The 16,351-nt window shown below is 39.8% G+C and overlaps 1 protein-coding gene across 1 annotated transcript in view; it reads left to right on the top strand.

Moving 5' to 3' along the window:
- cachd1 (cache domain containing 1) overlaps positions 1-16,351 on the top strand; it is a 101,357-nt gene that overhangs the window by 59,519 nt on the left and 25,487 nt on the right. The window contains exons 5-10 of the mRNA XM_082510092.1: positions 7,748-7,874; positions 10,335-10,479; positions 10,573-10,786; positions 10,875-11,024; positions 13,765-14,034; positions 14,917-15,066. Coding sequence (XP_082366218.1) covers positions 7,748-7,874; positions 10,335-10,479; positions 10,573-10,786; positions 10,875-11,024; positions 13,765-14,034; positions 14,917-15,066 — 1,056 coding nt within the window. The remainder of the gene's footprint in view (positions 1-7,747; positions 7,875-10,334; positions 10,480-10,572; positions 10,787-10,874; positions 11,025-13,764; positions 14,035-14,916; positions 15,067-16,351) is intronic.

Genomic DNA, 16,351 nt, shown 5'->3' with positions numbered 1-16,351 from the left:
ACAGTTTTCTTCTACTTACACAGCATTCATATGACTTTAGCTAAACTAATTATGACACTAATTACGGCATGTAGTATGATACTCAAGTAAAAGTGAAAAGTCGCCATCTAAAGCTGATTGGATCGGAAAAGACTACTCAAGTACTGAGTAACTGGTTGTAATGTCTGTTTTTTTTTAGTTTGTTTAAAGAAATGCACAAATTTTTAGTATTTTCAAATAGAATATATGTAAAACCATTAACAAAATAAGGCACAACAATTCTAATTTCCAGATTAGTTTTTAACAACAAAGCTTTTTTAACCAGTACCTACAGAAAACATTAGAACAAGGCAACTTCAACATATGTGTGTAGACACTAAAGCTAAAGAATGTCAGACTAGGGGTGGTTCTTTTAAATACAAAGAGGGAGCAAGCGAATCAGAAACACAGAGCACAGAGATGCGACAGGTATAATCAGGAAAAGTTTATTCCCCAATGTGGACAGCAGGAATAAAACAATAATTCTAAAAACAAGAAACAAAACAAACATCTGCAGTAAAATTCACCAGGAATAGATAAACGCAATTCTAACAAAACTATAAAATGTTCTTTGTATACTAAAATACCTCAATATACACAGTGGATTAACACAATGTCATATAACAACACTAAAAACATGCAATACAAACAGAATAAAATGATGCAAATAAAAACTACACTAAAATCAGATTAAAACCAATTATAAAAGACAAATACAAACTTCCACGATGTGACGTACATACAAGAGGGCTCACTTTCCCATAAATAGTTTCTTCACTCAGTGAAATGATGGTTAAGCTTCAGCAGCAGTTGGCTCTCAAGGTTCTTGCTGTGAAGCTGTGACTGTTTGGCAGTGAACAGGAGTCCTGCCTGACTAAAAAGTCTCTCACAGGCTGCAGATGCAGGAAGAGCTGTATTGACTTTGATTGACAGCTTCTTGATGTGAGGAAAGCTCTGCAATAGATCCACTCCAGTGAATGGACATGAAAGGTACCTCTCCAGCTCCCCTGCTTCTGGCTTTCCTGACCCCATGGATCCAAAGAAGACATCTTCGTCAGATAGGCTGCTGTTTGTGCTGGCCTCATCCAGCTCTGTGTCTAGTTGATTTCTGATAAAGTTCAGACCTGTGGAAAGATGTATGGTTAGGTCTGTGCATTACTGTGCTGTATAGACTGCCGAGCTACTGGTGAAAGATTTTTATCACACCGGAGATGTTTGTTTCTAACTAACACTATAATCCCAAGTTACAGTAACAAGGAAAGTCATTATAAGTCAATATCTAGTGGCTCACAATTTAATGGATAAATATACCAGCTTTTAAGATGCTTCCCTCTGTGGACCAGGATGTTCTGAATCTTGGTAGAAGTATTGCAGCTGCAGTCATCTCAGGGTCTTTCATTATTTCTCCAAAACGTTTCTGGATCCCGTCCCGCAGCGCATCAACAAGAGGTCTACACATTTTGCAAGATGACTCCAGCCTCCTCAGCTTCTTCTGAGACAGCCTCTTGTATGTATTATTGGTAGCTTCTGCAGCAGTGGCATCAACTGTTGATATAAGATTGAGTAGATGACACGCACACTTTTGGTGCCTTGGAAGCTGGTACTCCAGACCTGTGTTGTCATTCAAAACAGCAAAGACATCTTGACACTCCACCTCTAACTCACTGTCTTCTGCATCATCAAGGATAGACCCACCATCCTCCTGCCATTTGGTTGTTTCTTCCTCTTTCTCCTCACCATATAATTGAAAGGCCTTCAAGAAATTTGAACCACTGTCGTCCTGGTCACTTTTTCTCTGATGTGATACTCTGAATGGATTTCTTCTAATGCTGCAGCAAGAACATCAAATGTATGCAAACCTTTAAGAGGTCTACAAGCTAGTGCAGCAGAATGCCTTTCAAAAGAGATGTCATCTATCCAGTGACAAGTCACTCCCAAGTAGCTATGCTGTCTGGCAGACCAGCAGTATGTTGCGGTAGCAACATAGTTCACAGTGCTCAGTTTTTTGATGATTATGCTTTTCATGTTCTTCGCAGCTTCTTGTATTTTTGAGCACAATGTTTTCCTTGTCATTACTGTACACTGAGTTTGCAAGGTTTCCATCATAGTCTTGAAGGACGATGTCTCAACTATAGAAAATGGTTGGTTGGCTTCACATACAAACGTAAGCAGAAGCTTGTCAAACGTTGCTTGTGTTACCCGCCTAGAGCCAGTGAAAGAATCTGTAAGTTTTGCATTCTTCATAGGTGGCTCGGTGGAAGAGGACGACTTTCGTTTTCTGTGGTGGTCCATTAATTCTGTATACATCTTCATTTTGGTGGCGTGAGAACCCTCTGTTGGCAGAAAAAATAGACCATGAAACTACATGTGACTAAGCAATTTCTATACACTTTTTAAAAAACAATGTTCCCATATTTTTAACCCTCCTGTCGTGTTCACCTCCCCACCGCCATTGACTGAACGGCCCACTGAATGACCAAATGAAAGACACACTGAACGACCTACTGAATGGCCCACTAACGACCCACTGAACTGAATTTGGTGGTGAAAAATGTTTGTTATGCTAATTTAAGAGCTGTTAAAACAGACCACTCAATTTTGTCTGGGAGTGCTACAGTAAGGGGTGGGGGATGAATGAAACTGGAGAGTTCAACTAGCATAAAAACCATTTTTCACCACCAAATTCAGTTCAGTGGGTGGATTCCCATTCATTTTCTATGTTGGTCACTTTTGAACGGGAACACTACGTGTGCTAATAGAAGTCCTAACAGATGTTCATTAAAACACTCAAAATTCAAAGAGGTGATCATCACTTTTATATGTTCAAGTGCATAGTGTGGAAGGTATCATGAGGCAATCAGATGTAAAACACAATATTTGTGTGTTTTAAGTTGTAAATCAGTCAGATTTGATCCAAACACGACAGAAAGGGAAGAGAAACCAAAGTCGTGCCTACATTAAGTGAGTTTCCACACACACACACACACACACACACACACACACACACACACACACACACACACACACACACACACACACACACATAATTCCAGTTTAAGTTAAAAATAAGAACATATGCAAGGCTAAGCAGTGCAAGTCAATAGATTCTGCTTCAAAAAATGTTTAGAACCTTTATAATCTTTATAAACTTCTACACCTTAATAACTGTAGTTCTTTGAAGAAAGAGTCAAGACAAAAGTCACTTGTGGAGAAAAGAAAAATATTAAACCAGCTTAATTACTATTCTAATGTTTTTCTAGGAGAGAAAGGGAGTGATTCTGGATATGCACAATTTTTAAAATTTAATTTTTAATGTGGACAAGGCCTAAGACTGTGATCCTATAACCCATGGGTGCAAAGCTCCAGTCCTCGGGGACCAGTGTCCTCACCGCAACACACCAGAATGAAATTATTAGGTCATTAAATTTAGCCATTTAATTCATGTGTTAACCACTTAAGCATAGCTAAAAAGACATTTAGACCAAACTTACCGCGACATGTTTCCTCAGGTTAGATGTTGAGTTTTTGTACGCTGAAATGTCTGTTTGTTTTGGCTCACACAGAAGACATCGCATTATATAGCTGTTCTTTTGTACTCCTTTAAAGCGAAACATGCTTTGTATATGTGGCCAAGGGTGTTTATCCTCTTCAGTTTTGGTGCAGACAGTTGCCTCTGCCATTTCTTGATGTGTTTCTTCAGTCTGTGTCCACTAGTTTGAAAGGCTTGGGCTGCTCGGCCTGCCTTTTATATCTGGTCATGAGACTGCATGGCTACGTCTGATTGGTGAAAGAGTTACAGGTAGCCTCCAGGCGGCATGATCCATTATTAGTAGTATTATCCAATGTGTGAAATTAATTATTTTTAAAAAGTAGTAAGTTAAATATTGTCAAATATAACTTAGTAAAAGTAGTGTTTGTTCTTCACAAATGTACTCAAGTAAAAGTAAAAAGTATGGTGCAATGAAGGTAAAACAATATGTTCTTCTAAAACGTAAGTAAATGTAACTCGTTACTACCCACCTCTGCTTGCAGCAGTTGTATGTCATTGTTCCCACCTTTAGGAAATACTTTAATTCTCACACAAAACACATAGTACATATAATATTTACTAAACAGGAGAAATCTAAACATTTTCCATAGTTTGCATGGTTTGCATTCTAGTATATACAATAATGAGAAAGTGTCTGTGTGGTTAAGGGGAGTGTGCTGCCTGAGAAAAGCACAGGAAGCTGAGCAGGAGCAGTCACTAGTTGTGAAATCACTTGACTTCTGGATTAGCTGGAGCTGATTTTGCACTCAGACCTCATTGACTCAAACTGGCAGGCTACAGACCATTTAATGTGTGCTATAGGCAAACATTTGCATTCTTACATACAAAAGTTATTTGGTAGAAAAGTAAGTAAAGAAAACAGAAATTCACAGGAAATAAATGCTGCTGTGAAAGCATTTTAAAAAGTTCTCCTACAATCTCCTCAAAAAGAAATATATTAAAGTGGGGCTAGAATGAGGATACACTTTGGAGAGTGCCACTGGAAGTGTAATATCTGGATCATAGTAAGTGAGGTCATTTGCTGATAGTCAAGAGTAGTAAGCGTCATAACTTTTGCACTGTCCACTTCCTGCTGTGACAAAACAAATTTCCCACGTGTGGGACTAATAAAGGTTATCTTATCTTATCTTATCTTATCTTAAGATTGGAGGAAATGGCTTTCATTTAGTTCCAGTTTCTTAGCTTGTCTCAATAGGAAGATCTAAACATTTGTGGCAGAATGGAGTACTGTAGCCTGACAGATGTATACAGAACCCTTCTTCCACTGTCAACACAACTGAGTGGTTCCTGTTTATGTGAAGCCCGGAGAGACGGATGGAGTGGCTGGGCAGGGATGATGTATGATTGGCAAACCTGCTATGTCTCCAAAAAGACGTTCCTCGCAAAGTAAATGTAGCCTGGCGTTGAAGTTTATAATGTTTGACCCTTGGACAGTTTCACAGCAGCTCTCTGATTTATCTGTTTTCTGTAACTTGTTTAAGCGTTAGTTGAACATTTGGCTTGGGGTTTTTTTTCCGTCCCACCCTTAGAGGAGGGAAAACAACTGTGGTTTGTAATGTATCTGGAAGGTTGGAGAAGGTCAAAACAGGTTCTCTTTAGCAGGTGATTAATTTAATGTGATCACAAGCCAAGAACCACATTTTGGGGATCATAGAAACCCAGCTGACATGCAATGGCTGGTAGTTAGCATGTCTGGGAAAGACTGTAGCTATAATTAACAAGTAATTTTAAATCCAATTTGAGGTAATGGAAAAAATCTTACAAATAACAAGAATTAGTCAGCGAAATGGCAAAATGGCTGGTGAGAAAGTAGAGCTGCTAACAAAACCACAATCATTTTTTTTTATTTCTTGCTAAAAAAGTAAACACTCCAGTAAGACTAAAGTCTTTACAAAGAAAAAAAGGATTGTAATCTTGCGTGGCTAATAAAACCAAAGTAGTTGTTCAAAATGGCCATTTGTGTTACTTACTTCCTTCAGTCTGCTGCCAAATGTAGATGTACACTAGGAGGACTGTTCATTTATAATAGTATTGTTAGTTCCTTTGGCACACTGAGGCTGATTGGATTCACCACGGCTGGTCTGCATTCCTGTATTTTAATCAATCAAAGGCTGTTTTAACAGCTGCATTGTATTATTTTAATGAAGCCTACTTTGATGGTTACGGTCTATTTCTTCTCTGTCTCTGTTTTTTGCCTTGCGAAGGACCCAAAGTTTCTATTTGTGTCTCACTAGCTTCATCCCACCCCCCACCCCACGCCTCATTGTGAAAGGCCGTTTTGTGTTGCAGTCAGTGGAAAGGAAGTTGTTGGCTTTGTGATGGGGTCTCTGTGAAGATACTGTTGACTTTGTGACCCAGTTTAAAAAAAATCACTCTGTTAGTTTTAAGCAAATAGGCTTCAGGCCTCTGCAGAGGTTGTATTTGGCTGTTATTTCTAGAGTCTGTCCAATACTGGAGTTCTCAGGGTTGGTGAGGACATTAAGGAAGTAAAATATTTTGCTAACAATATATCCGCTAACGTATAATAACAGCTAATATTATTTATATGCTCACATAAAATATATAAAATATAAAATAGTATGTGTATCTTTTTACTTCCCCCACCCCCCAAAACCTTATAATTATTGTGGGTTAGTAATGATGCAAATAGCCAATTTTAGCATGTTCTTAAAAAAAAAAAAGTATTTTGTATTAATTTCTTCTGATTAAAAATATAATCACAGTTCACACAGTGTTATCACAGTAGGCTGGTGAATAGGTCAGTAGTGCCTCTGAAGCCTTAGCTATGCTTTACAGGCCTGTGAAGCTCCGCTTGGGTCAGGGTGGCATAAATGTTTGCTGTTCGACAGTGAGTGCGATTGGAATTGTAGGCGTCCACATGTCTGCCTGACAACGCGGGCTCGTCCTTTGAGAATTTACATTACAATGAATCGAGTACACATGTGCCCAAGAAGTATAAAAGAAGCATAACAGGATTGACTCCTTGAACATTATGACTCCAGCTGTCCCTGTAAGTATAATTGAGTATAATCGTGACTAAAGGGGGCAAATTTAGCTGTTTTTCTATTCAATTCAAATCAGTTTTATTTATACAGCGCCAAATCACAACAACAGTCGCCTCAAGGTGCTTTATATTGTAATGTACACCCTACAATAATACATACAGAGAAAAACCCGACAATCATATGACCCCCTATGAGCAAGCACTTTGGCGACAGTGACAAGGAAAAACTCCCTTTTAACAGGAAGAAACCTCTGGCAGAACCAGGCTCAGGGAGGGGCGGAGCCATCTGACGTGACCGGTCCCAGGATTCTTGGTTATGTTTAGCAGACTGTATCACATAAGTAGAGTTCTAATTTCAGACAAAAGCCAGAGTTAAAATACAAGAAATTTAACCAGTAGTTTAACAATTTGAAATTGTTCTTCATTAATTTATGCTGGCACAGTTGTGTATGGTATAGCCAGGCCTAAACAGATGTATTTGTCCTTGTCATATGTTAAGATGTAAGCAAGCCTGCCTATTGATCTGTTATGAATTTCTCTGTCTGTTATGTATATATCTAATGAGGCCTGTAATAGAGAGAGAGAGAGAGAGAGAGAGAGGTAGTGGCGTGCAACAGCGGTTTAGATTATCCAGGGTTGTTCTCTGGAGAGTATTTCCTGTCTACTCTCCCTCCTGTACAGCGCTGGCATTGTTAGATATGTTGTCCTGTGTTGTAGCAGCTGCACATGTCTGTCTCATTGTGTTAAACATGCGAGATACTATAAGTCAAATCAGGTCAGATGTATTTTTAATGCTCAGTTTTTAATGCAGTGCCTGGAAGAGCTATACAGTCTTATGAACTATGGACAGGACAATATGACCAGCAACACTTTATGATCATCGCCATCAGGCGTTGAGGTGTTATTGAAATGTAAAACATCACTGCAATGATGCATGAACATATCATGTAGCATATTTCTTTAGGGCTGATCTCTCATGTAGATGCTTTGTCACTCACTTGCAGTCTCACTCCTGAAATATGTAGTGTTTCTCACAACTTGCACGCCAAATCCAAACAAGAAAAGCTTCCAAGTATGCTGAACTTTCTGACTACATATTTTCCCATTTGCCCCATTCAGCTTTAGTAATGTATTTTTCTTTTTCCTTGTTCTCACTCGCTCTCTCCCTATTGCAGTGTTGGCAGACAACCTGAAGTCCAACCCGGGTATAAAGTGGCAGTACTTCAGCTCGGAGGAGGGCATTTTCACAGTCTTCCCCGCCCACAAGTTCCACTGTAAAGGAAACTACGAGCACCGCAGCAGGTATAGAACAGCCACTGTCGCTTATAACACGTGTTGTTGTACTTCAGCTGTTTTCAATGTAAATAAATAAGATTATAGGTACAACTTGCACTTTGTCAGCAAATGTCACACATAATAATGGAAAAGATTGTTCAAGTGTGATGCTTCGGCAGCTCATTCCTGCCTTCATCTTCCTCACCCTCTTCCACCCCCCTCCCCGCCTTCCGTCCCTCCTCCTCTGCCAGTTGCTGTGGGGTGGCCTAGAGGGCATGTTGATGGCATCCTGCCCTCATACACCCCGACCACACATGCCATTGGTAGGAATGTGGCTCTTTACCACTAAAGCCTACTGGAATTTCACACCTCCAATGTTATGGGGTTTTTTTTCTCCTTCTCCCCGCCCCCCACCCCACCCCATTGCTGAAAGCCATCTCTCTCATGCTCCCTTGTGCATTTCGCATTGGCCTCTGTTTTCTTTTTAATATTCCTTTTGAGTTGTTGTTGTTTATTTCTCCCATTGCTGTTCAAGTCAGTGAGTTTGGCGTGCAGCCATGGGAGAAATGACGTTGCTTGGCTTGCTTCAAGTATGAATGAGGCTTTGTGAGTACATCACTCGTGTTAGTGTCGCTTTGTCCAGCAGACCACACACAAAGAGCCACTGACCCCCTACAGTCTGCACCGTTCTGCAGCTCCACCTGCTTATAATACAAGCATAACACATACAGTGATACCTCAAATGACAAGTCTCACCAAATCAATGAGCGGTATGCAGCCGAATCTTCAACATTTGATATACTGTGTTTGTACTATTTTTAATTAAACATTTAGTTCTTTTTTTCTTTCTTTTTCTTTTCTTTTCTTTACTTGACACAGTATCCCAACTTTTTAGGAAACTTAGCTGCAGTAAGCAGTATTTTAAGACCAAACCAATGCTTTCACGCTATGTTGCTTGAGTTGCTTCTGAAAGAAACATGTCATTACTCGACAACAGCCACACACGGTGGTAGTTGTTCTTTAGAGGTGCAATTTTCCATAGCAAATGCTGCAGGTCGTCAGACAACTGTAGCCTCACTTTTCCAAAACAAATTCAGTTGGTGTGTGGAGAGGGGGGGAAGTAAGATGTAAACAATAAATCCTATTTTGTTTTGTTGAGACTTAGACTCTTAGTCCTTATTCACTGAGTTTAAAAACATGAAGTGTTTTTGTTTTGAGAAGGTTGATGACAGGTCATATTGCTGGATTTCAAAATATTGTCATATTTCTTCAAACCCCAACCACAATCAAGCATTATTAACCAAACATCCTTACTTTTGGATGATTCTTTTTTATATAGCTGCAGGTTGGGTAACACTGTGTAATCCCCTCATCTCCAACCGCTCGCAGAGGATGGCCGCCCCTCCCTGAGCCTGGTTCAGCTGGAGGTTTCTTCCTGTTAAAAGGGAGTTTTTCTTTCCCACTGTTGCCAAAGGGCTTGCTCATAGGGGGTCATGATTGTTGGGCTTTTCTCTGTTTGCTTTGTATTATTGAAGGGTCTTTCCCTTACAATATAGAGTGCTTTTGGCAACTGTTGTTGTGATTTGGTGCTATATAAATAACAAAATTGAAAATTGAATAATATGGTCCACAACTAACAGTGTGAGTCACCTATATTTAAATAGACTTTCGATGCATTTTATTTTAAATTGCAAATTACAAATACTTAAAAATATGTACACTAGAGTAAGAGGGTAACGAATCAGGTGTGTGCAAGAAACAAAAAATAATTATACTATAATTAGTTTTCATAATTTGTATGTAATGTATAAGTAATTTCATATAGTACATGAGTAATATAGAATGTTGCCTAAGTTTAGGTATTTTACAGGCAAGGACACAGAAATGATACAAGTACTGTGCAATTTCACCCTAATTTTGAAGGAAAATAAATATTATTCCATTTCACATGTTAATACAATGTGCATTTTGGCTTGCAGGCTGTATTATGGCATTAATTTTTTTAACATCTTCATAAACTATTCATTCTGTGATGTGTATGATGGATGTCTTATTGCATTTCTGCAAAATTACCCAAAAGTAACGTAGTACTTAAAATTACTTGCAGTATCTTTTCCTGTAAAGCACCCAGAGGTTATGCACTATGTAAAATTACTTACACATTACTTACAATTAATTATGTACTGCCTAAATTTACTTACAGTATTATTATTTCTGTGTATCTACCTTTAACTATTTGTAGGTGAATATCATTAAATTGTAATTTTGAATAAAATTCATTGAAATTTCATTTAATTACAGGGGAGTTATGTCACAGTTGCAGACTGTATTATAAAGTGTTACCAACTCTGTAATGACAGCATAGAGTGAAGAAGGTGCCAGACTTCCTCTAAAACTATGAAACTGCTAGGCAACAGAGTATGTTTATAATTTAAAACATATATCTGTCCATATCCCGTTTGTGTATCTGTGTGTGTACCTGCGCAGGCCTGTGTACGTTTCTGCAGTGCGTCCACAGTCTAAACACATTGTGGTTATGATCGACCACGGAGCCTCCATAACTGACACCCAGCTTCAGATCGCCAAGGACTCAGCGCTTGTTATCCTGAATGCCATAGATGAGCATGACAAGGTTTGTGAAAGGGGACGCTTTTCTTCATTATCAGGCATCTGTATTTACATCTCTTATCATTCTTGGTTTGATGGCCCTTTTGCTCCTTCCCAGATCTCCGTACTTTCGGTGGCAGAGACCGTTCGCTCCTGCTCTCTAGACCAGTGTTACAAAAGTCTGCTGTCTCCAGCCACCAGTGAGACGAAAAGGAAGATGAGCACCTTTGTGTCGAACGTCAAGGCGTCTGATGGAGCCACGCAGCATGCAGCTGGCTTCGAGAAGGCCTTCCAGCTGCTTCGAAACACCACCAGTCACAACAAACAGAGCAGTAAGTCTCAGATAAGAAGACACTAATGTAGATTTAGCATGTTTTCATCACTGAGTTTGATAGTAGCAAACGTGCGTTTGTGTATCAGCCACAGACATGGTGATCATTTACCTGTCATCTGGCGTCACGTCTCGAGAATCATCAGAGCTGGTGAAGAGAGCCACGCTCAGTGTGGTCCGGCAGGAGAACCGGCACCTCAACAACTCTGTCATGATCCTCACGTACGCTCTCATGAATGGTGGGTGAAAACTTTATTATTTTTCACCTGAATGTTTACATTTAATTTAGTCAGGTTTTCTGTTATAAGGAACTATTCGACACAGTTAATGAAATTCAGTTTTTCTATTTACCGTACCTCTGGACGTGTATTTTTTTTTCTCTACACTTCTTGATCTGGTGCTTCATTCCTTTTGGCTCTGCTGGGACTGAAGGTTAGAGAGGTGCTTTTAAAACCTCAAAGGCTTTTTGTTTTCTGTGTTTGTGCCTGCCTGTGCAGTAAGTACGCTTCCTTTTCCTCTAAATTTGTCCTTGTCCTTCCATCTGCCTCCTAATTCCCGTCTCCCTCTGCATCACACGTACACCCGTGTCTGCTGCGCTTGCTTTAGTCCACCATTAATACAAATTATTTTTGCATCGAGAAATGGAAATGAGGTACATCTAAGAGCAGAGAGAGTGAGACTTCAAAGAGCGTGCTGCTCACCCTCTGTGTGACTGACAGAGGACCTTGGCTCTTTAAAGGGAGATGATGAAAAGGATGCAGAAATCTATCCTCCTCTGAGTTTATTAGCATTGCATATTCAGAAAAAACATTTGTATTGTTGCTGATGCTGCTGCACACAGCTGAAAGGCCTGCTGTGGGAGTCTGATTCCCTGCATCCCCTGCCAAATGTGAAGTGCTGATTGTTCAAGGAGATTAGCAGTCTCCTGTGTTTGTCTCTGTTGTCCACCTCTGTTACCAAAACAATGTCTGATACTCTGACCAAAACACTGTCTTGTCAGCTAGAATATGGTTTCGAATCTCCACTGGACATGTTGATGCTATCTAACAGTTGCACTATTTAAAAATAAACCGCTCGCCATATTTTCTGATCGGGGGGGGGGGGAAGTAAACCTTAGTCATGCAAAACAGAGAATACACTTCTTTTTCTTCTTTACTAACCAACTAATACACTGATATATGAGATATTTTTAGCCATTACCTGATTTTAGACCCACAAGTGAGTTCACAGTACAGTACCATGCAAGTCTTGAGTCACCCCTCATTTGTTTGTTTTGCTGTGAAAACCAGTTCATTGACACGTGCAAACATACATGAAAATACATCATATAATCATTTATTATTGTTCTATTCCTGAGAAGTACTCTTCAGGAGAAGTTCTCCAGGCTTTTTGAAGGACATTTATTGCTCTTTGGAGTCTGGAGAGGCCAACCCATGACTGATTACTGATATTACTATTACTGGTTCCATTCTTTTTTTTCTTTTTTTTTCTATCCCAGTATGCTTTTATTGCTGTTATGGATCATTGTCATACTAAAAAAATGAAGCCATTCCCATTCAGATGCTTTCCATATGATATGACAGTTCTTGAGTTGTAGTCAGGAGTCACTTTGCTCTTCAAAAGTATTATTTTATGCTTGTCAAAATGTGGTATCTTTGGCATTTAAAAAAAACAAAACAAGGGAATCTGGCCTGGAAACCTACTGGAACTATTGGTCAAGATAACTTTCAAAGGATTATTACAAGAAACCAAGCTATAAAGAAATGGGAACTGAGGGGGACATTACTGTTGCACATTAGTGTTGATTTCACAGAATTATCTTGCAGTAAACTCAATTTCTTCTAATATTAGGCTGTTTAAAGGTACTCTTGGTAGTGGTAGAAACATAAAGGAGCATTGATTTTGCAAGTTGGTATATGGTGCACATCTACCATTTCATTTTTTTTTTCTCGTGCAGGCCTGTGTCAGATTGAATGAAAAAGCTTGTTAATGTCAGGTCATAGCAGTCACACCAAACAAAGGAGGTGAAAAGAATGATGGATTGCAAACATTTTTCCCTCACAGGTTAAAGTGAACAGATACAAGTGGATAAAAAATCCACTCTGGTTGAAACTGCCACCCGTGGCTGCATTGGCTCCCTTGTCAGGCCCAGTGTAATGATCACAGGAGCAGAGCCCTGGCATTAAAAAGGAATTCTGCTGTAATCCATTCAGCGATTGGATACTTGCTCTATCCTTCCCAATAGGTTGTCAGATGCCAAATGTTCCATGTCACAGCTGTCAGGGCCAGCCACAGTTATTCGTCCTCGTCTAAATGACCTTATGAGGCTTGGAAAGATGGTCTGAAGTGTGCATTAAGGTCTCAATTGTATATTTTCTTTAAAACGATGAGGGATTCGTTTATGTCACAATCTCTGAGCTTGACAGATGACAGCTGGGCTTGGCAGATGCATGGGACTGTACAGGTAAAAGCTTATAGAGATCACGATGCAGGATCACAAGTTGGGGCTCGCTGGTGATGGCAAATCAGTTTGAAATTTTGATGGCAGTGTTAGTTATGATCCAGATGACGCAAGCTCATTGCTGATGACCAAAAGATTCATTGCGCTAAAAATTGAACTTGAAATTGTTTTGAATTAACTGACCGTTTGGTGGAAAGGATGTGACTTCTTCTCCTACTCCTTCAAGGAATTGTCTTGTTGCTCGTAGGGACATGAAGAAGAGTGGGTTGCCTTTTTATAATAGGAATTTGAGTCATGCACTCTTTAGTGAAGAACTATTTACTCTTTTTAGCTCCGCTTCAACCACTCCCTGCTCTTTTGATTTGCACAATTACCCTGTCCAACAGTCCTGTAGCCAAACCATCTGCTATGGATTTGTTCCTAATATCCCTGCTTGATTAAATCAAACAAATTCCGTCATCGAGTCTACTCTTTTTTTTTTTTACGCTCATATTCTACACCGCTCCCTCCTCTTGCAGAGGGAATTACAGGCCTGAAGGAGCTGGCCTTCCTGAGGGACCTCGCCGAGCAGAACTCATTGAAGTACGGCGTTGACCGAACATCTGACCGAGACCGCTCGTCTGGGTCAGCAGGAGCTTCAGTAATGCCGGTGGTGAAGGGCAGCATGATGGTGCTGAACCAACTGAGCAACCTGGAAACGACAGTGGGGCGTTTTTACATCAATCTGCCCAATCGCATGATTGACCTGGCTCGCTTCAGCCTACCCTACACCGACCCGATGGGAGATGGTGAGTAGTGTGGCCCGAACTGCACCAAAGGAAACTTCATACTGAACTGATGCTGAACCACAACTGGCAGCCATTGCTTTGTCAACCCTCATGGTAGTGGTAAATAAGTAAATAAGGCAAAAAAAGGAACACGTCATTATATGGGCACACACTATTGCAACAAAATTAATATGACAGTGCAGTGAGTAAATATAATTAAAAGATAAATGCATTGTGCGGATTATTACAAAATCCCTGCATTGTGATACCATACTTATCACGAGGAAGTAATATCATGTTGAGTTACTCTAATTCCTGATTAGCTTTGAAATCCTCACATTTAGGTCAGTTGAGACCTTTTTGACGGCATCAACACCACATTTAATCTTTTATTAGCCTCAACTTCTCAAAATGTAAAACAGTCCAGCCACCACTTTAATCACACTCTAGATTTTGTTCTGTCATATGGCATATTTAAATGTGCAATAATGGATTAAAAAGCAGTGGGTAAAAAATGCAAATGCAGTAGATGTCTTTCTGTAAGTGCTATAACTAAGTTTAAGTTGTTATCCAATTCAGTGCCGTGTGCCAATACAGTGCCGAGCAGCTAGCTAAACTCTACAGACGTTGATCATCTTGTATTATTGTACGCTCTGTATTATTTAATGTTATTTACTATATAAAGTACAATATAAAGCGCCTTGAGGCAGCTGTGATTTGACACACTATATAAATGATAAGTGGACTGGTTCTTATACAGAGCTTTTCTGCTCTCCTGGAGGACTTTATAGGTGCTTTATACAACACGCCTCATTCACCTATTTACACCCATTCATAAAAGCGCTTAGTGTGGTAAGCTTAAACCTGAAGTGAACCTTACATAGTTGCCTGTACTTTCCACAGGGTTTATTATGACTGTGAGCCGGCCGTGTTATTTTGGTAACCAGCTCCTGGGAGTGGTTGGGGTGGATGTGAACTTGGCGTACATCTTGGAGGATGTTACATACTATCAAGACTCGCTCGCGTCATACACCTTCCTTATTGACAACAAAGGTGAGTCACACAGAGGTGGTAATCAGCTTAGTGCAAACCTTTTCATCAGAAACCAGTCTCTTTCTGTCACTCTCTCACTCACTCACTCACTCACACACACACACACACACACACACACACACACACACACACACACGTGTCTTTTCATGATCGCAGAAGAATCGGCAGGATTACCTACAGCCAGACTTTTTTGTTGTGGTCCGCCTCAAATCTCTTCTCGACTCGTTTTCTCTTCGTGTGCAGTAATAACAGTTTTCCCAGGTAGTGCTAAACGCAGCGGAGCAAATCCAAGTGTCACATTGCCACTTTTGCTTGGCCTCGCCTGCACAGCAAATATCAATCAGGAAACTAGTCAGTTTTTTAAATAAGCACACTTTGTTGTTTATTTGCTTCTAAATGGAATTACACTTCATTTTGTGTCTCAGCTTCCTCCACAGGCATTACGCTTTATTAGGCTAGCTGGCGTCTTGTAGGTAGCACTGGCATTCCTTTGGCATTTCACTTTGTCGAACCATGCCTCAGTGGATTGCCACGCCAAATTACAAATAGCGCTCATGTCCGGTCTTGGTTTGTCTTGGCCTTGGCTGAGGGGGTTCTGACTCAATTACTGGTGCTGTGAAATGGCTAGGTTGTGCTCTGTGGGCCTGGACAGAAATGACATTTAACAGTCACCGTTTTGCTAGATGGCAAAATGGCATTAGAAGTGATACCTTTTACTTACACCAAGGAATATTTGATGAAGAGTTTGTCTTCCTGACAAGCTGAAAACATGAAGAATAAAAATCAGGCTTTAGAAAAATTTGTTTTTAATATGTTTTAAATATGTTGGTGGCAATAAATAAATAACATGAATATGCCCAAGTACAACTGAATTTAACCTAAACTCTTAACCTATAGAAGTGGGTGTGGAGGCACTTTTATTAGAAATAAAAATAGCTTAAGTGTTGTTTTTTGTGTGGTTTTTTTGTTTGTTTTTTTGCTTCAGGAGCTTAAAAAGAGTGAGTCGTAGGCAGAGTAATAATTCGAGAGAGCTGAGGGAAAGCATGTGAACATGTTCAGCATATTTCTTACTATTACTATTAATTAGCTAGCAATAATTAGCTTTTTGCCAGTTCTGGGAATTGAGTGCTTTTCGGTGAGTCTCTTTTTTGCCCCCCTCATCTAAAATGTCTGTTATTGTAATAAATATGCCATCAAATGACAAGTTATTACTGTGCCGTGGTTATTAGTGCTCCAACTCTGTAAACGCTGACAAATGAGTCCCATTAAAGTTATTAGCTGGCAT

This window comes from Aulonocara stuartgranti (genome assembly GCF_965226115.1).
Source record: "Aulonocara stuartgranti genome assembly, chromosome: 17".
In the NCBI taxonomy this organism is placed as follows: domain Eukaryota; kingdom Metazoa; phylum Chordata; class Actinopteri; order Cichliformes; family Cichlidae; genus Aulonocara; species Aulonocara stuartgranti.
Note: the sequence above shows the minus strand (reverse complement) of the source record. Positions and strands in the feature narration are given on the sequence as shown.